Here is a 21,857-nt window from a genome sequence, read left to right on the forward strand (position 1 = left end):
TACATTGATAACATTGTAATAAAGTACAATGCTATCAATGATAGTCATGTTATTCCGTCTACAGGGAAAGCTGATCAATGTCACCTTGATCCAAATATATGCCCCTATGACAGACGTGGAAGATGAAGATATAGTTTTCTATGAACAACTTCAAAATGAAATAGATCAACCACTGAAACATGGTCTACTGATTATTATGTGGGGCTTTAATGCAAAAGTAGGAAGTACACTTGAAGATGCAGTGATTGGAAAGCATGGCATAGGAGAAAGAAATGAAGCTGGTGATAACTTAATACAGTTACTTAATACAAATGAACCTACTGACAATAATAAAAATGCATTTCCAACACCACAAATATTGCCAGTATACATGGACCTCTTCAAATGGCATATATCGAAATCAAATTGACTGCATTTGCATAGGAAAGAGATGGAAATCTGTAGATTTGACTACAAGGACTGAGCTATTGATATGTAAGAAGATCGAGACCTCTCAAAATATGACCTTGAAAATATTCCATAAGACTATTGGATAAAAATAGACAATGGATTTGCCTGTCTTGATACAGGAAATAGAGAGCCTGAAGAGTTATGGAATGACATCAAAATCGTAATTAATGATGAAGCTAAAATAAAACCCCGCTCCAAAAGAGAAAGAAAGCCAAGAAATCACATGGGATCTCAGAAGAAACCAGAAAAGTAGCGGAACAAAGAAGATGAGCAAAACTTTCTAGTGATAAAAGAGAAAAAGTATCACAAATAAACTGAGTGTTTCAATGTCAAGTTCGGCAAAACAAAGAATGATATCTAAGGATATGTGTCAAAAATTTGAATCGGAACATGTAAGTGGAAAAATCAGATTAGCTTATCGGGAGGTTAAGGGATTGTGGCAGAAATTCCAGCCTCAATTTGGGATGCTTAAAGATGCAATGATATTGAGTGATCTAGAAAGCATTAAAAAGAGATGCAAAGAATATACGGAAAATCTATACAAAAAAGGCAATGAGGATAACTTTGGGAAAATTGGACTGGAAAAGGAAGAAGACCCAGATATTTTAATAGAAGCAGTTAAAGCTTTATACAAAAAACAACATCAAGTTACCTGATATCAACAGTATTTCAGTTGAATTAATCAAAGGCTCAAGAAGGTGCTATTATTGTCCTCATGCGACTGTCAACAGATTTGGAAGGAGAAAACATGGCTAACCGATTGGAGAAGATCACTGTTCATACCTATACCGAAGTAAGGTGATGCCAAAAACTGTAACAACTACAGAACAATTGCATTAATTCCACACACCAGCAAAATATTGCTGAACATAATACAACAAAGGCTACAATCATATGTTGAGCAAGAACTACCTGAAGTTCAGAAAAGGTCGAGAAACAAGAGATGTTATTGTCAATGTTAGAATGATATTGGAAAAGAGCAAAGAAAACCAAAAGCTCCTATATTTTTGCTTCATCATCTACAGTAAACTCTAGCGCACATGGGAATACCCAAACACAAAACTCGGCTGATAAAAAGCCTCTACAAAAATTGAGAAGCTGCAGTGAGAACAGAATATGGTAACATTGATTGATTTTCAATAAAACATGGCATCAGGCAAGGATGCATCTTGTCACCTTATCTGTTCAAACTTTGTGAAGCTATCTTCAGAAAAGCAAACTTGGAAGAAGAGTGCATTGGTTTCAAAGTTGATGGCCAAAATATAAAGAACCTGCCCTATGCAGATGATACAACTCTGATTACCAGCAGCAAAGAAGATATGCTATATCTACTGAGAAAAGTCAAAGCTGAAAGTGATAGCATGGGATTAGAACTGAACAAAGATGAAGATCACAGAAAATGATGAAAATTTTGAGCTCGAAGGCGATAGAAAAGAAGTTGTAAAGGATTTCAGTCTCTTGGGCACTTTTGCAAACAAAGAATCAACTAGCAGGGAAGAAATACTCCACAGAATAGCACTTGGTCACTCTTCAGTGAAGGCTCTCAACAAAGTATTCAAAAGCATGGAAATAACATCCAAATGAAGATCAGACTTGTCCACGCACTTGTTTTCTCTGTGGTCAGTTACAGATGTGAAAGGTGGACATTTCGGAAAAGACAGAAAGAAGATTGACTCATTTGAGCTTTGATGTTGGAGAAGGATTTTATGCATAACGTGGACCACCAGAAGAACTAACAAATTGATTTTGGAAGAGATCAAACTGGCTATGTCACTCAAAGCCTAAATGATGAAGTTATGACCGTTTTTATTTTGGCCATACTGTCAGAAGAGAAAGATCATTGGAGAACCACATCATGTTTAGGAAGATCGAAGGAGCCAGATGACCTGCAATCAGATGGCTGGACATGTTGAAAATAACCATGGGGAAGACGCTGGAGGACCTCATTGGACTAGCATAAAACTGATTTCTTTTTAGATCTGTAATTCATCAAGTCACTAGGACTTGAACACAAGTTGATGGCACTTAACTAATTAACTAAACCTTCCTAGCTGCTCCTAGCACCTGCTGTATCTGGGATAGAAAATCACTGGACTTGGCAAAAACATGTTGCAGTACAAATTTATCCTCAGACTGTATGTTTGTCCATCCAGGGCATTTTGAGTTAAAACTGTATCAGAATAACTGTTATTTGAAATCTTTTAAACCCAGTGCAATTCTAAGACTCGTGTTCTGGCAATACCCATGAGGGAAGAATTTTGGGGACATTATTTGTACATGTGTCTGTTTTATGGCAAGTCTGATAGTTTCCACAGCCTTCCACGTTGTTTGGTAAGTTTGCCTTGAGATCATCGGTTCCAAAGAGCCTTTGCTCAGTGGTCTGTGTTGCTGGGTAAGAAAGCCAACCTTTGCTACAACAGTGGAGATCGTTGATGATACTGCAGGCATCTTTGGAATGCAGAGAAGTAGGAACCCTGTAATCTTGGGCCAAGGAAATTTGTTTTTTTTTGAAAGCCTTTTTGGTCATCTCTTATATTTATGGCACATAGCTGACTTTTAAACACTTGAAGAACCTGAACATGTACTACTGTTTATATGATGTGCTTTGCCTGACTTTGTTGTCAGTTGGGGGGTGGGGGATAGAGTGGGAGGAAAGGTGTTAATTGTAATTATGCCAGAAAATGTAATCAACATTTCTTGTATAATCCCAATCTATTCTTGGACATGTGGGTTATTTTCCCATTCTCGCCAGAGCTTGTAGGAAGCCTCATTACACAGTCTTGAGCCCCTCCCCTCTTACCGCAGGACTGCCTGCCAGGAATCCATTTTTTTCCTACAAGCTACACTGTAGGAGCTTGTCTTCTCTGCTCGTGTTTATATTCTTTAAATTCAGTCTTTTCGCAAATTCTGCCTTGTGCTGCAGAGGATCCCTGCGGGGGACAGCTCCGACTGCTAGAGATCACAAATTTTGGGGAAAGTCTATTTCCAGGGTGTTGGCTGCCTGGCAGTGCACCCTCTGGACAGCGTGCATTTTCTGATCGGGGTTTCCTTGGGAACTGGCTCATAAGAACATAAGAAATGCCTCCACTGGGTCAGACACGAGGTCCATCATGCCCAGCAGTCCGCTCACGCGGCGGCCCAACAGGTCCAGGACCTGCGCAGTAGCTCCCTATCTATACCCCTCTATCCCTTTTTCCAGCAGGAATTTGTCCAATCCTTTCTTGAAATCCAGTACCGTACTCTGTCCTATTACGTCCTCTGGAAGTGCATTCCAGGTGTCCACCACACGCTGGGTAAAGAAAAATTTCCTAGCATTTGTTTTGAATCTGTCCCCTTCCAATTTTTCTGAATGCCCTCTTGTTCTTATATGTTTTGAAAGTTTGAAGAATCTGTCCCTCTCTACTTTCTCTATGCCCTTCATGATCTTGTAGGTCTCTATCATATCTCCTCTGAGTCTCCGCTTTTCCAGGGAGAAGAGCCCCAGTCTCTCCAATCTTTCAGTGTATGAGAGGTTTTCCATGCCCTTAATCATTCGTGTCGCTCTCCTCTGGACCCTCTCAAGTGTTGCCATATCCTTCTTAAGGTACGGTGACCAATACTGAACACAGTACTCCAGGTGCGGGCGCACCATTGCCCGATACAACGGTAGGATGACTTCTTTTGTTCTGGTCGTAATACCCTTCTTAATAATACCCAACATTCTGTTTGCCTTCTTCGTGGCTGCTGCACATTGTGCCGTTGACTTCATTGTTGTATCCACCAGTACACCCAAATCTCTTTCAAGGTTACTTCCCTCTAATACTAATCCCCTCATTTGGTAGCTGAACATTGGGTTCTTTCTCCCTATATGCATGACCTTACATTTCCCTACATTGAAGTTCATCTGCCATTTATTCGCCCACTCCTCCAATTTGTTTAGGTCCCTTTGTAGGTCCTCACACTCTTCCGTAGTTATAACCCTTCTACAGAGTTTAGTGTCATCCGCAAATTTTATAACTTCACATTTCGTCCCCGTTTCCAGGTCATTAATAAATACATTAAACAGCAGCGGTCCCAGTACAGACCCTTGTGGAACTCCGCTCGTGACCTTCCTCCAGCCCGAGTAGTGACCCTTCACTCCAACCCTCTGTCTTCTGCCTGCCAACCAGTGTTTGACCCATCTGTGTACGTCCCCTTCCACCCCGTGGTTCCACAGCTTCCTAAGTAGCCGCTCATGGGGTACCTTGTCAAAGGCCTTTTGGAAGTCGAGGTAAATGATGTCTATGGGTTCCCCTTTGTCCAACTGGCTGTTCACCCCCTCAAAGAAGTGCAGTAAATTTGTTTGGCACGATCTTCCTTTGCAGAAGCCATGTTGGCTCGCTTTCATCAGCCCATGTTTTTCGATGTGCTCACAGATGCTGTCCTTTATCAGTGCTTCTACCATCTTGCCCGGAACCGATGTCAAACTTACTGGCCTGTAGTTTCCCGGGTCTCCTCTTGACCCCTTTTTAAAGATAGGTGTAACATTTGCTATCTTCCAGTCCTCCGGGATCTCCCCAGTTTTCAAGGATAGGTTGCAAACTCGTTGGAGTATTCCCGCTATCTCATTTCTTAATTCCTTTAGTACCCTAGGGTGGATTCCGTTCGGGCCTGGTGATTTGTCGCTTTTTAATCTATCTATCTGTTGGAGGACATCCTCATGGCTCACCTCTATTATTGACAGTTTTTCTTCTTGATCACCATGGAAGATCATGTCGGGTTCTGGTACAGTGGATGTGTCCTCACTTGTGAAGGTTTGTCTGCTACTGGATCTGAGTGCAGGCTGCATGGCTCCGTGGAGGTGTGTCCGGGATGTGCCTCTCCACCAGGTCATGTGTATGGTGTGTTCTGGTGGCGGAGGTCTCTGGCCTTAGAACTCGGGGCAGTCAGTAGACCAGCAGCCCTGTTTGCAAGACTTGTTGAAGCAGAGTTGATTCAGCTTCTTTCTGCAGCCTTTCAACACACAGCATAGTACAGAGCTGAAAGTTTCACAGAGATTTTGGGGGAGTCTTTAAAAGTGGTTTTTGAGCAGTTTGCTGCTTTTTTGGGGGATCTCACAAGTTCTCCAAGAGTTCCGAGAAGGATCCGCAGGAGGCGGCTTCTGCCCCAGATGATGAGTTTTCTCCCAAATTTATTGACATGATGTATCAGGCTTATTTGGCTAAGATATTGATGCCAACTGCCTCTCCGCAAGCATCCTTACCAGCTGTGGAGACCCTTTCTTCCCAGGGCATGTGGCTTTTTCCCTGCTCCCCCACTGTGGTACTGGTTAGCGTGCTGGCTCTATCTGTGGTTGACCCGGATGCCCTGACCATGCCTTTTAATTATACAGGCGGGCACCACTATAACGGGGGATGTTGCAGCTCTTGCGGATCTCCAGAATTCTCTGTATCTGGGTGGATCCCCTAATTCAGGGGTAGGGAACTCCAGTCCTCGAGAGCCGTATTCCAGTCAGGTTTTCAGGATTTCCCCAATCAATATGCATTGAAAGCAGTGCATGCAAATAGATCTCATGCATATTCATTGGGGAAATCCTGAAAACCCGACTGGAATACAGCTTTTGAGGACATGAGTTCCCTACCCCTGCCCTAATCTGAGATAAGATCCCATGATAACAGAGATTTTCTAAGCCTGCGCATTTGGTGGATTTGACCTCCGAGTCCCTTCAGGAGTTGAAGTTGAAGGCCGGGCAGCCTCTCGCTGTGGAATGTTCCCTTAAAAATGACCAGAGGCTGCAGTCCGCCACCTTTCCTGATCATTCTGACATAGTAAAGATACTCATGGACATTTGGGAGGCACCTGAGGGCCCCTTGAAATGCGCTAGGGCCATGTCTCGGCTCTATCCGATGGCAGATGCTTTTAACCAGTGCTTTGTGTCCCTGAAGGTGGATTTCTCGGTGGCACAGGTTACTAAATGCATTTCTCTCCCCAGTGATGGGGCTGGTCCTGAAGAATGTTCAGGACCGTAGAGTAGATTTTATCCTCAAGTGCTTTCTTGACTTGGGCCGCTGAAATTAAGGCAGTGACAGCCTCCTCCTTTGTGGCCAGGTCTTGCCATTCTAAGCTGTGCCATGATGCTGACACTATCATGATCCGGGATCTCGACTTCCTAGTTTTGAGGGTGGACTACATGGCAGATGCCCCATATGACATGCTGAAGGTCTTCTGCAAGCTTTCCATTTCAGCGCGTAGGATGCTGTTGATCTGGCAGTGGTCCGGTGACTTGTCCTTAAAGGCAACATTGAGCAGGTTGCCTTTCCAGGGGCAATTCCTGTTTGACCAAGGTCTGGATGACCTCAAGGCTAGTGTGCAAAACCACACGCCCAAGTCTTTGCCTGTCAGAAGCCCCCCCTTTGCAATGAGGGCTCATTCTACCAGAAGCATCTCATCCACTTGGGCAGAGTCGGCGGCAATCTCTTTGGAGGAGATTTGCAGGGTCACTACCTGGTCCTCTTTGCATACATTCACCAAGTTTTATAGGATAAATGTGGTGGCCAAGCAGGATGCTGCTTTTGGTTTCTCTATTTTTGGCAGCAGGTTCATCAGTTCCACCCTGACTCTCTGGAACTGCTCTGTTTTGTCCCACTGGTCCAGGAATAGAGTGGGATTGTACAAGAATGAAAGATTAGGTTTTTACCTTTGCTAATCTTTCTTATAAATTCATACTCTATTCCTGGAACCCGCCCTGGGATTTGTTGATTCATCAATTGACTGCCTTTACAAATACCAATATGCTGGATTTCTGTTTTTTGACCAGCCTTTATAAGAGTGCCATCAGAATGGGCTTAGTACCTAGTTTGGGGGGAGGGTCCCTAGCACTGTTCCCTCTAAGCTGAGCAGGTGTCCTCCAGCTGCATTGCTACCACTAGGGGGTGGAATATTTTCAGTCGCTAAGGACAGGTATGTTCCCTGGAGTCCTGCAGAACTTGCCTGTCCCTCACAATTGAAAAATGTGACAGTAAAACAGCACCCTCTATTGGTGAGACTGTGGGTGGAGGACTCCTGGCTAGTTCAGGCGCCCCCTTCTGACAGTGCAGGCTGTGTCTCCTTATAGCACTGTTTTTTGTCATTCAGGTTCCTAATGTTTAATGACCTGTTTCAATTCCTGTTTGTTCTAAATTTTCTTGTTATGAGCAGATTAGATTTATTTATCGGAGTGTGTCACCATACCCCTCTCTTTTGCCTTTGTTCTCCACAGATGTTCCTGGCTGTTTTGTCACAGACTGGATTCCTGGGGGGCAATCCTAAGGTAAGAGGGGGGAGGGTTTCAAGGCTTTGTGTAATGAGACTTCCTACAAGCTCTGGCGAGTATAGGAAAATAACCCATTAGTCCAGGAATGGAGTGTGGATTTACAAGAAAGAAGATTAGCAAAGGTAAGAACCTAATCTTTCATTAATGTTTATCCTGAGTGCACTGTTTCCCTATACTCGGCTGATCAATAAATATACTTCAGGATAATAAGCTTACATTTTTTTCACTCTGTGTAAATAAGCTCTGGAATTCATTGTGGTAAAAGCAGTTAACTTAGCAAGGTTTGAATCATTTCCGAAAAGAAAAGTTCATAAACCATTATTAAAATGCACTTGGGGAAATCCACTGCTTATTCCTAGGATATGCAGTATGCAGGCAATTGCCGGCAGTGACTCTCACACGTTAACGCGACTGACTTGGAAACCTTCCCTCTGATGCAGAATGCAAACGCGTCAGAAGGAAAGCTTCTTGGTCAGCCGCACCAGCATGTGGGAACTGCTGCCAGCATCCTGAAGAAAAGGTAAATGTGCTGGGGTGGTGGGAAGTGAGGGAGAAACAGAATCTGCTGCATGGACTTAGGGTGGTAAGGGAAGGAGAGAATCTGCTGCATGGGCTGAGCATGAGAAGGGAGGGAGGGAAAGACAGAATCTGCTGCATGGACTGGGGTGGTGGGAATAATAATAATAATCATAATAACTTTATTTTTATATACCGCAATACCACAAATAGTTCAGAGTGGTTTACAGAGGAAGCAACTGTATACAGACAGCGATAAAACAAAAAACTTTCATGTTAAGATTAATTTAATTTATCTGGGAGTGTTTTAGGAATGCATCAAGACAGAAGTGGAATCGTAGAAATTTGTCAAAGAGATAAGTTTTGATTGACTTCCTGAAAGTTTAATAAGAAAATGCGTTTGAAATATAGTTCTGTAAATCAGCATTTAATACTGTTTCTCATGTTTTACTGATCCTGTTACATAAGCAGGTCAGCCAATGCCCTATACACCTATCCCAATCCTCACAAGACCCCGTTACACCAACTTAGAACCCCAGAGACCTGCCCATCAATTCATACATGACTGTTCCGAATGGGGCCATTTTCAAATCCCGGTCTTACCTCCCTCACGTAAACCAAACAGACCTTTCTGTAAAAAGCAGCGGAGACTGAGGAAAGTCTCCTACTCAGCAACAACTGACTCCCCCCCCCACCTTCAAAATGTCCAAGGGTTTTACCTAAACATTAGATCCATTAGGAATAAATTACAATTGGTTAAAGACTGGCTTGAAGAGACCAACCCTGACTTTGTCCTCTTAACCGAAACATGGCTGATCTCCAATAATGACATCATCATACATGAGTGCCTCCCACCTGGATTCAAAATCATTTCTCTGCCCAGAAGCAAGGGAAGAGGGGGGAGGATTAGCCTTCATTGTAAAAGATTCATTTGAAGCCACCATCTTAGCTTCAAAATCCTCAGACGATCTCAAAATCCTTTCTTTAAAACTTGGGTCTGATCAGTTAGAAGAGGGCTTAATCATCACGCTATTTTACATTCCTCACAAGAAATGGTCCACTGCCAAGGATACCTTCTTTGAATTCCTCCTTACAAACTCTACAACTCTACAGCTCTACAACTCTACAACCTCCTGACTGGTGATCTGAACATCCACCTAGAGCAGGTAGAGAAGGGCGATGCCAAAGAATTACTATCCTTTATCACTTCCCTAGACTTCCTTGTGCCACCCCCAGAAAGAACCCATCAAAAAGGACATCAACTAGATCTAGTCACCTTTTCTTCCAAAGACCTAATTTACCCCAAAATACTCTGACACCAAACCACTTGGACTGATACTCAATGGTCGGACCACCGTTTATGCAATTTCCAATTTAACTGGCAAGCCAAACACTCCCCAACCAAGCCCAAGGAGGCAAAAAGGATTAGGAAAATGGCAGCCACCAAAGGCTTGGTAAATCCAGTAGAATTCTGGTCACACTACGATATCACCTCAGTCTCCCTCACTGCAGACTCTTGGACCAATACGAGCACAAGTATTTTAAAGAAGATTGCCCCCATCAAATTAAGAAAAATGAGAAATAAAAACCTGGACGGCTGGTTTGACGCCGAGCTAGGAACAGCGAAACGAGAATTACAAAAACTAGAAAGACAATGGCTGAAATCAGGAGATAACAAAGGAAGAACAAATTGGAGACAAAAATTAAAAGAATACAAAAAAACTTATAACTACAAAATGCACGAATTTTTACGCACAAAAAATAGACTTTCCCAACACCAACACAAAAATCTATTTAAACTAGTTAACAATCTTTAAGATATACAGGCCATTTCCCGCCCTACTACAGACTCCCCACCATCAGCCGATGCCCTGGCTGAATTTTTTAACAACAAAATAAATAACCTAAGATCCAACCTATCAATCTCCACAACCAACCATTTGAACTACCCAGTCGCCCAACACATTGATGAACCCAGGGTAGACATGTACTGGAATAATTTTTCTATCTCCACCTGGCAACAGTTCTGCAGATTCTACTCAAAATATGTTGATTCTTACTGCAGACTTGACAGTTGCCCACCAGACATGATGAAAGCCGCCCCAGTCACCTTCAAAGCCAAGTTACACAATTGACTCTCCTCTCTATTACTGTCTGGTACATTTCCTGAGGAGTTAGGTCAGATACTAATCACACCGATTGTAAAAAAAATCCCAAGGAATTTATCAAGTTGACATCGAATTACAGACCCATTGCGAACATTCCCTTTTTTGTAAAGCTGATGAAAGACTTGGTAAACCAAGATTTAGTAACATACCTGGATAAACTCAGCATACTTCATGACAATCAATCAGGTTTTCGTTCTGGGTTTAGCACGGAAACAGTTATTGCTTCATTGCTGGATTCCTTCCTAAATTTATTCAGCCAGGGTTCTAGTGCACTAATCCTTTAGTTGGACTTAAGTAGTGCCTTCGATTTAGTCGATAATGCTATCCTAATTGACTGCTTGGAGACAATTGGATCATCCGGGAATGTATTAAAATGGTTCCAAGGTTTCATGACCAAATGGTCGTACCGAGTCTATAGCGATAATATCCAATCCTCCAGCTGGATAAACCCATGCGGAGTACCACAGGGTTCCCCCCTATCCCCCCACTCTGTTCAACATCTACCTAGCCTCATTGGCGAATCTACTGCAAAAATTAAAAATCAAATTTTACATCTATGCCGATGATATCACCTTAGTCCTTCCCCTAACAAACCTGACCCTTGAGACCAAGAATCATCTGGCATCAACTTTAAAGCAAATTGAATCTTGGATGACTGAGTTCAAACTGAAACTCAACGCTGAAAAAAACAAATTCTTCTTGACGTGCCCGAATAACAAAATCAAAGATTCTTCAATTTCCCTGAACGGTCAGAACTTCCCTATTGTCGATTCCATAAAAATTCTGGGAGTGACTCTGGACCGTTACCTCACTCTAGATACTCACACAGAGTTACTGATCAAAAAAGACTTCTCAACACTATGGAAACTAAGAACCATCAGAAAGTACTTCGACTCAGCATCATTCCGCTTACTGGTACAATCCTCCATTTTAAGCCTACTCGACTACTGCAACATCATTTATCTGGGGTCTCTCAAGAAAACCATTCAAAGACTCCGAATCATACAAAATTCGGCAGTGTGACTGATTTTCGGTATAAAAAATGGGATCACATAACCCCCTACTTCCAAAAACTTCATTGGCTGCCCCTAGAAGCAAGAGTGTTGTTCAAATTTGCCTGCCTATGTTTTAAATCTATTCTTGGTATGGCCCCCCTATACCTGGTCTCCCATTTTAAATTGGATTGTTCCACCAGGCCTACATGCAGAATACATATGTTTAGCCACCCTACAATAAAAACCAGCCGATATAAAAGATTCCTTGACAGAATTCTTGCTTTCCAAGCAGGTCAACAGAACGACTGGCACCATGTCCACTCCTTGGACTCCATCTTGCGGTGTCCTTCAAGGATCACCCCTTTCCCCTATTCTCTTTAACATCTACATGTCCTCCCTGAAACTCTTTCAACTATCCCCCCTGGAAACAATCTACACTTATGCAGATGACATCCTTGTCCTCCTTGAGACTGACCAGAACCTCACCAACCTCCACGAAAACATTACAGCTTGCATAATGAGACTCCTTGCCTGGTCCCTCTCGGTACAGATGAAACTAAACGAATCTAAAACAAAACTACTCTGGCTCGGCCCAAAATTCAAACACCTGCCCACACTTTTCACACTACCCACAGGCGATACACTACAGCTCGAGTTCTCTTGCAAGGTCCTTGGTATCACTATCGATTCCTCTCTCTCCCTCAATGACCACCTCAACTCCTTGGCAAAATCATGCTTTTTCAGCCTTCACATGCTGAGGAAAGCTAGATCCTACTTCAGCCAACAACACTTTGCCATCCTTGTCCAATCCATCATCCTCTCCAAACTAGATTACTGCAACGCCATCTACTTAAATCTATCAAAAAAAAGTATTCTAAGACTCCAGCTAATCCAGAATACTGCAGCCAAACTGATCTTCTCAAAACGCAAGTCTGACCATGCCTCCCCACTCCTTGCCAAACTTCATTGGCTCCCAATAATCTCCAGAATCCATTTCAAATGTTCCTGCCTGGCTTTCAAGATCATTCACGGAATCCTGCCTCCTCTTATCCCACTGTCTTTCAACTCCTCCAGTCCCGACTCCTCCAGAACTGCCCAAAGGCTTAAACTAGCCTTCCCCTCTCCACGCGGCATCCACTATTCAGGCAAACTGGGAAAATCCCTTCTCTTCAAAATCACAGGTCTTTGGAACGACCTCACCACCCCGCTGCGGAACCTGAGCTCCCTTCAGTTATTCCGCAAACAACTGAAAACCTGGCTTTTCAGCAAATTGTAGCTCTATCCTTCCCCCCTTTCTCTCCCCCCTTCTACACATAAGTTCATGTAATCCTTTTTCTTCTTCTCTACCCACTATTTTAAGTTCTTGTAAACCGTGTCGAGCTCCATTCTCATGGAGATGATGCGGTATATAAACTTAAGGTTTAGATTAGATTAGATTAGACTGGCTAGGCAACATCATCAAGCACTCCTCATCCTATCTCAGCTTCAAAAAACTAATTAAAACCAACGTGTTTAACCAATTTGTAACCGAGAACTCTTAAAGCCGTATCCCTGTATACTACTTACATGTACTCGAAGTCCCTACGTTGTTACTTCTACTCTGTCTCTCTCCCTCCCTACAAATATTCATGCATTCAAAGACATCATTATTATTTTTTTCGCTGACTGTCCAGCTCGTCTTATTGTAAACCGCCTCGAACTACTGTGGCTTTGGCGGTATATAAAAATAAAATTATTATTATTATTAATAAACATTTGCTCCATTTGCCTTCTTGGAATGATAGTGTTCGATCAAGGAATCTCTTGTAGATGCAATCCTTCAAGGATGGAAAGGTGAACAGTAAGCACTATGTATACAGGTTGTGCCTGGAAATTCGAAATGGTGAGACAGGTGGATTGGGGAGAACCTGTTATGGTTTTGAAGCAAAGGCAAGTAAACTTAAAGATGACCCTTGCTTCCACAGGCAGCCAGTGTAGTTTTTTGTAATATGAGCTTACATGATCCGATTTCTTGAGGCCAAAGATGAGACGGACTGCAGCGTTCTGGACGATTTTCAGTCGTTTGATGGTTTTCTTAAAAGATCCCAAGTATATGATATTGCATTAGTCTAGGGTACTTAAGATTAAAGATTGAACCAGCAGTCGAAAAGAGAGGAAATCAAAGTAATGTTTAATAAGAACATAAGCAATGCCTCTGCCGGGTCAGACCTGAGGTCCATCGTGCCCAGCAGTCCGCTCACGCGGCGGCCCAACAGGTCCAGGACCTGTGCAGTAATCCTCTATCTATACCCCTCTATCCCCTTTTCCAACAGGAAATTGTCCAATCCTTTCTTGAACCCCAGTACCGTACTCTGCCCTATTACGCTCTCTGGGAGCGCATTCCAGGTGTCCACCACATGTTGGGTAAAGAAGAACTTCCTAGCATTCGTTTTGAATCTGTCCCCTTTCAACTTTTCTGAATGCCCTCTTGTTCTTTTATTATTCGAAAGTTTGAAGAATCTGTCCCTCTCTACTCTCTCTATGCCCTTCATGATCTTGTAAGTCTCTATCATATCCCCTCTAAGTCTCCTCTTCTCCAGGGAAAAGAGACCCAGTTTCTCCAATCTCTCAGCGTATGAAAAGTTTTCCATCCCCTTTATCAGACGCGTCGCTCTCCTCTGAACCCTCTCGCGTAACGCCATGTCCTTCTTAAGGTACGGCGACCAATATTGGACGCAGTATTCCAGATGCGGACGCACCATCGCCCGATACAACGGCAGGATAACTTCTTTCGTTCTGGTTGTAATACCCTTCTTGATTATGCCTAGCATTCTGTTTGCCTTCTTAGCGGCCGCTGTGCACTGTGCCGTCGGCTTCATTGTCATGTCCACCATTACCCCCAAGTCCCTTTCTTGGGTACTCTCATTTAATAACATCCCTCCCATCGTATAGTTGTACCTCTGGTTTCTGTTTCCCACATGTAATACTTTACATTTCTCAACGTTGAACTTCATCTGCCATCTCGTCGCCCATTCCCCTAGTTTGTTCAAGTCCCTTCGCAGTCCTCTTTAGTCCGAGCTCCACTAAATAGTTTGGTGTCGTCCGCAAATTTTATTATCTGACACTTCGTCCCTGTTTCTAGATCATTTATGAATATATTAAATAGCAGCGGCCCGAGCACTGAGCCCTGCGGGACCCCACTTGTGACCCTCCTCCAGTCCGAGTAGTGGCCCTTCACTCCTACCCTCTGTTTCCTACCCGCCAACCAGTTTCTGATCTATCTATGTACGTCTCCTTTCACCCCATGGTACGAAGTTTACATAAGGTAGAGACAGAATCTGCTGCACAGGCTGGGGTGGTGGCAAGGGAAGGAGAGAGAGAGAGAGAGTCTACTGCACAGGCTGCGGTAGTGGAAAGGAGAGAGAGAATTTACTGCATGGGCTGGGGGGGAAGGAGGGAAAGAGACTATACAGTGCATATATACACAAATACTGTACAGTACATACAGATTCTCATATGATCCGAGTTATATACAAATTTGACTTAAACGTTTCAAAAATGAAACTCATTTTTAAGCCAGTATTGGGCTTAATGGACCTTCATTGTGTCCTACCTAGTATGACAACTTTTATGTTCTTATCTATGTGTTCAATAATGTCTGTTTTTGTATGATACCTTTTCTGTAGGTTAGCAACAGCTTTCATAAGAACAGCTGCTTCTGGGTTAGACCAGTGGTCCATCGCACTCAGCAGTCCACTCACTCGGCGGCTCCCAGGTCAAAGACCAGTGCCCTAACCGAGACCAGCCCTGCCTTCGTTCGTTCTGTTCAGCAGGAACTTGTCCAACCTTGTCTTGAATCCCTGGAGGGTGTTTTCCCTTATAACAGACTCCGGAAGAGCATTCCAGTTCTCTACCACTCTCTGGGTGAAGAAGAACTTCCTTACGTTTGTACGGAATCTATCCCCTTTTAACTTTAGAGAGTGCCCTCTTGTTCTCTCTACCTTGGAGAGGATGAACAACCTGTCTTTATCTACTAAGTCTATTCCCTTCATTATCTTGATCATGTCCCTTGATCCCTTCGATCATGTCCCCTCTCAGTCTCCTCTTTTCAAGGGAGAAGAGGCCCAGCTTCTCTAATCTCTCACTGTACGGCTACTCTTCCAATCCCTTAACCATTTTAGTCACTCTTCTCTGGACCCTTTCGAGTTGTACTGTGTCTTTCTTCAGGTATGGTGACCAGTGCTGGACGCAGTATTCCAGGTGAGGGCGTACAATGGCCCGGTACAGTGGCATGATAACCTTATCTGATCTGTTCGTGATCTCCTTTTTAATCATTCCTAGCATTCTGTTTGCCCTTTTCGCCGCCACGGCACATTGCGCAGACTGCTTCATTGACTTGTCGACCAGTACTCCCAAGTCTCTTTCCTGGGGGGAGTCTCTTCAAGTGCCGCCCTGGACATCTTGTATTCGTGTATGGGATTTTTGATACCAACATGCATTACCTTACACTTATCCACGTTGAACCTCATTTGCCATGTCGCTGCCCATTTCAGTAAGAAACATTGATTGCTGGTCTCTGTACTCCCCTCACATTCCTCATTTGTAACAATATCTGTAACTGTACAATTCATAACAGCAGAAAACATAGATTTACAACTTTTTTTCATGTATAGAAGAAAATGGATCTGTATAATGTAAAACTAAATGCATAAGTTTTTAATACAGTCAAACCTCGGTTTGCGAGTAATGCAGTTTGTGAGTATTTTGCAAGATGAGCAAAACATTCTCACAAATCTTGTCTCGCAAACCGAGCGTTGACTCGATTTGCCGGCACCCCCTGCCCGAACAGCATTCAACCTTACCCCCCATCTGGCACTGGCAGAGAGAGTGACAACCAGAAGGCTTTGAGCATACGCAGATGCTCAAGGCCCAAGCAAGAGGCAGGAACTTCTTTCACCGGCACGTCCTGTGGGCTGGAGTGCCGGTGCCAGATGGGGGGTAAGGTTGAATGCTGTTCAGGCGGGGGGTGCCGGTTCGTGCGGGATGGGTGCCTTCTGAAACGAATTATGCTCATAAACCAAGGTTCCACTATATTTCTAGTTGTTCCACTTTTCTGTTTGAGAAGATTTGTCATTGTATATATGAACATGTCCTTTTTTAAAGCAGTATCATTTATCTGTTTTCCTTTCTCCCCCAGACAGGTGTACAAATGTCTACCACAAGACTAAAGTGTGGCATCTTCTGTTCTTTACCATAAACAGGCATAAAATGAGCTCCATTGCAGACAGGTATGCTTAAAAATTTAAAATGTTTAATGAGAAAATTAGCCATCAGTCTCAGCAAAGTTTTTAAAAAATGTTCTTTGTCACTCTCTAGACCGGTACAGTTCTTGACTGATGGGTAATAGCTTACTGTGACCAGCAGGTGGAGACTGAGACCAAACGTTGGTTGTAGTATATTAGCTGAGGCTTCCTCTCCTAAACCAGTCTTGCTCAGTCTCCAAGCAGGTAGTAAGCTAGAAAAAATATAGGCTCCCCTTGTTAGTGCTGTTGGAATTTGTTTAGGGCCGCTTGTCCACTTTTGTTGCTGGATGGAGCTTGGATGGGTCCTGTTTGGGGGTCCGTCCAACCTCGGGGGTGTCAAACCCGACGAGCCTCGAGTTGGGTCCCTCCCCCCCTTCCTCTACCTCCCCAAATTTTTTGTATAGGTGCCTCAGCTGGCAGCCTGGCCACCGGCTTAGAGAGCCAATGGAGTCTGTTATGAGAAAAATCAAAAAAACCAAATCCTGAGGCTGTGCCAGTCTAAAGGGTATTTTCCCTTTAAATTTACTGTATGTTATTGTATTTTTCTGCTAACCGGCACTTTTTCTCCTAGCTAGATGAAAAGTGCTCATTGTGCTTTAGACACGAGGCACTCGCAGCTGGCCTTTGCAAGTGATGTGCAGGCCGGAGTGGAGGGGGATCCTCGTCAGCATCGGGTGCCGGCGGCCAGGGATACCCTGCGCAAGTGCCTCATGAATTGGCAACTGACAGTGGGGAAGCCCGGGCTTCCCCTGATGCCCATGCAGGAGGTTCCCCAGCTGCCGATGGTCAGGGCAAAAAGGATTCCCTTACCGCTGATGCTGCTGGGGACTCTCTCTTACCGCTGCTTCCAGCTTGCCTGCTTTAGCGGCTGGGTTCGATTCAGGCCTCTCAGATGCTGCAGGCCTCCAGAGCTCCGTTTTTAGCAGTTTTGGCTCCGATTTTGGCGGGAAGCACCTCCATTTTTTCTGTAGCCTCAGGTGACTGTCTCCCAGTATTGGAGATTACTATAGCAAAAAACCCCAAGACAAAATATCCTTAAAAGACACCAAAATATAAGTTTGTACGGAATCTATCCCCTTTCAACTTTAGAGAGTGCCCTCTCGTTCTCCCTACCTTGGAGAGGGTGAACAACCTGTCCTTATCTATTAAGTCTATTCCCTTCAGTATTTTGAATGTTTCAATCATGTCCCCTCACAGTCTCCTCTTTTCAAGGGAGAAGAGGCCCAGTTTCTCCAGTCTCTCACTATACGGCAACTCTTCCATACCCTTAACCATTTTAGTCGCTCTTTTCTGGACCCTTTTGAGTAGTACCGTGTCCTTTTTCATGTACAGTGACCAGTGCTCGACGCAGTACTCCAGGTGAGGGCGCTCTATGGCCCGGTACAGTAGCATGATAACCTTCTCTGATCAGTTCGTGATCCCCTTCTTGATCATTCCTAGCATTCTGTTTGCCCGTTTCGCCGCTGCAGCGCATTGCGCAGACGGCTTCTTGGACTTGTCAATCAGAACTCCCAAGTCCCTTTCCTGGGAGGTCTCTCCAAGTACCGCCCCGGACATCCTGTATTCGTGCATGAGATTTTTGTTCCCGACATGCATCACTTTGCACTTATCTGCGTTGAACCTCATTTGCCATGTCATTGCCCATTTCTCGAGCTTGATTATGTCATGTTGCAGATCTTCGCAATCTCCCTGTGTCTTCACTACTATGAATAACTTCGTATCGTCCACAAATTTAATCACCTCACTCATTGTACCAATGTCCAGATTGTTTATAAAGATGTTGAAGAGCACGGCCCAAGCACTGAGCCCTGCGGCACCCCGCTGGTGACACTCTTCCAGTCTGAGAATTGTCCATTTACCTCCACTCTCTGTTTCCTATGCTCCAACCAGTTTTTAATCCACATGAGTATTTCACCCTCGATTCCATGGTATGCAATTTTCCGAAGTAGTCGTTCATGTGCAACTTTGTTGAACGCCTACTGAAAATCCAGATATATAATGTCGACCGGGTCGCCCTTGTCTATCCGCCTGTTTACGCCCTTGAAGAAGTGCAGCAAGTTCGTCAGGCAAGATCTTCCTTTACTGAAACCGTGCTGGCCGGTTCTCATCAGATCGTGTCCGTCAAGGTGATCAATGATGCGGTCCTTTATCAGCGCCTCTACCAACTTTCCAGGTACCGAGGTCAGACTCACCAGTCTGTAGTTTCCTGGATCTCCCCTCGAACCTTTTTTGAAGATCGGCGTAACGTTTGCCACCTTCCAGTCTTCCGGAATCTTTCCCGATTTGATCGACAGATTGGCTATTAACATAGTAGATGACGGCAGATAAAGACCCAAATGGTCCATCTAGTCTGCCCAACCTGATTCAATTTAAATTTTTTAAATTTTTTCTTCTTAGCTATTTCTGGGCAAGAATCCAAAGCTCTACCTCACTCATCGTACCAATGTCCAATGCCGAAATCTCAGTTAAAACCTACTCCATCCCTTCTAAACCTTCCCAGCCATTGAAGCCCTCTCCAGCCCATCCTCCCCCAAATGGCCATATACAGACACAGACCGTGCAAGTCTGCCCAGTACTGGCCTTAGTTCAATATTTAATATTATTTTCTGATTCTGAAGCAGTTCAGCCAATAGTCCCTTTCAGTTCCTTGATGACTCCTCGGATGGATGCCATCCGGACCTGGAGCTTTATCGCTCTTAAGCGTATCAATCTGCTTGCATACCTCTTCTAGACTGACTGTCAACCCTGTCAGTTTCCTGTCTTAGTTTCCAGCATATAGCCTGATGGGTTCCGGTATGCTGTGTATATCCTCTTCGGTAAATACAGACGCAAAAAATGTGTTCAGTTTGTCTGTAATTTCTTTGTCCTCCTTTAGCACTCCCTTTATTCCACAGTCATCCAACGGCCCTATTGCTTCCTTCGCAGATCGCTTCCCCTTAATATATCGAAAGAACGGCTTGTAGTTTTTGCCTCCTTGGCTATTTATTCCTCGTAGTCTCTTTTGGCCCCTTTTACCGCCTTATGGCACCTTTCATTGATGTTTGTGCTTATTCCAGTTTTCATCCGTTTTTGACCTTTTCCATTCCTTTAAATGTAGTTTTCTTGTCTCTGATTGCTTCCGTCACCTCTACAGTGAGCCATGCCGGTTCTTTGTTCTTTTTCATTTTGGATCCTTTGTTGATATGCGGTATATATAGATTTTGCGCCTCGGTGACTGTGTCCTTAAAAAGTGACCAAGCTTACTCTAGAGTTTTTACAGTGCTTATCCTTTTCTTAATCTTCTTCCCCACCATGAGACTCATCCCTTTGTAATTCCCTTTTCGGAAGTTCAGTGCCGTGGCCGTCGTTTAGGACCGATGTTTCTCACCTGCATCCAGTTCGAAGCGGATGATATTGTGATCGCTGCTTCCCAGCGTCCCTTCTACTTCTACACTTTGTGCCGGTCCTCGCAGTCCATTTAGAATTAAGTCCAGAATTGCATTTCCTCTTGTATTTTGTTTTACAAGTTGTTCCAGGAAGCAATCGCCTACAGCATCCAGGAACTTGGTCTCCCTAACGCAGCCTGAGGTGCCTAGGTTCCAGTCTATCCCGGATAGTTGAAGTCACCCATGATAATTGCGTTGCCTCCCTTGCAGTTGCATTTAATCTCGTCTCTCATTTCCCCATCAATTTCTTCGGACTGCCCTGGGGGTTGGTAGTAGATGCCAATCTTCGTTTCCAGTCCAGTTGTTCCTGAAATTTTGATCCATAGAGACTCTAACTTATCCATCAGTTGTGGTATGTTCTCTCCAGTAGATTCAATTCCTTCTTTGACATATATGGCAATGCCCCCACCTTTTTGAGCCACTCTATCTCTGCGGTATAGTTTGTATCCCGGTAGCACAGTGTCCCAGATGTTTTCCTCAGTCCACCATGTTTCTGTGATGCTGATGATGTCAACGTTATCTTTTTGTACCATAGCTTCTAATTCACCCATCTTATTCCTTAGGCTCCTTGCGCTCGTGTACATACATTTGAGTTTACGACCTGTTCCTTTCTTGCATTTCCTTCCCTCTTGTGTCCCTTTCAATCTGTCTTGCTTGTGATCTGATGGGTCTTCCTCTCTCCCTTCCTGCACGGTATCCTCCAGGTATACCTGTTCCCGAACCATCGACTCTCTCTCGGTCGACTGTCGGCTTTCCCCTTCTTCCTAGTTTAAAAACTTCTCAACTTCTCTCTGGATGTTGCTTGCAAGTAGCCTCGTTCTGTCTCTGCTGAGGTGGAGTCTGTCCTTCCTGAATAGCTTGCTCTTGCCCCAGAACGTCGTCCAATTGCACATGAAGTGGAATCCTTCTTTCTCACACCAGCGCCGTATCCATGCGTTGACTGCTTGAAGCTTCAGCTGCCTCCATTTGCATCTCCATCTTCTCGTCGGCCCTGGGTACCGGCAGGATCTCCGAGAATGCTATCCTCTGTGTTCTGGTCTTCAGCTTCCTTCTTAGCATCCGGAACTGGTCCTACAGTTCTTCCCTGTTGTAGTTCTTGCTGATCACATTGTTTGTCCCCACATGGATCACCACCGCCGTATCTTCTTCTTCCACGCTGTCAATGATCCTGTCGGTGCGGCTCACTATGTCTTCTACCTTGGCTCCCGTTAGGCAGGTCACCAGTCGATCCAGTCTTCCTCCCGCTATGTGGCTGTCGACTTGTCTGATGATGGAGTCCCCCACAACGATTGTTGTCCTCTCTCTCTTCTCTTGATTCTCCAGGCGCAGGTCCGTGTCCCTGGTGTATGTCCATCTCTCCAGCCGTAGGTTCATGTCCCTCGTTCCCATCTATTTTCTCTCATCCTGGCGGTGGCTTGCACCAGACTCGTCTTCTTTTGGGTTCCCTCCGCTGTTTCCAGATATTGCTGCTGTGTCACCCATTTCTTCCTGGTGGTTGTCCATCGGGTGGTCCACGCTCTCTGCAGGTGTATCTCAGCAGTTCCACTGTTGCTGGTGATTTTCCACGGCCTCCTTATATGTCTCCTCTATGAACTTCTCCAGCTCTCGGACTTCTTCCTCGATGGTGTTCTCTGTCTTAATGTTTGCTGCATACTCTGTCTTGGTGTTTTCTGCATCTCTGTCTTCCTCCTCCATTGCTTGAAGTGCCTCCAGTTTCAGTATTCTGCCCTCCAGGAGTCTTCAGTTCTCTG

General features: G+C 44.3%; 1 protein-coding gene across 13 annotated transcripts in view; it reads left to right on the forward strand.

The window, feature by feature from the left end:
• Positions 1–21,857, forward strand: part of CLOCK (clock circadian regulator) — a 265,133-nt gene that overhangs the window by 11,760 nt on the left and 231,516 nt on the right. For 6 of the 13 annotated variants that reach the window (XM_033945159.1, XM_033945169.1, XM_033945105.1 and 3 more), the window contains one exon: positions 16,580–16,666. In XM_033945159.1, coding sequence (XP_033801050.1) covers positions 16,647–16,666 — 20 coding nt within the window. In that variant the 5' untranslated portion in view covers positions 16,580–16,646. Of the gene's footprint in view, positions 1–7,666; positions 7,718–16,575; positions 16,667–21,857 lie in introns of those variants that run through there. The other 7 variants (XM_033945122.1, XM_033945187.1, XM_033945213.1 and 4 more) reach the window with 3 other exon arrangements.

This window comes from Geotrypetes seraphini, chromosome 1 (assembly GCF_902459505.1).
Source record: "Geotrypetes seraphini chromosome 1, aGeoSer1.1, whole genome shotgun sequence".
Lineage (NCBI taxonomy): Eukaryota > Metazoa > Chordata > Amphibia > Gymnophiona > Dermophiidae > Geotrypetes > Geotrypetes seraphini.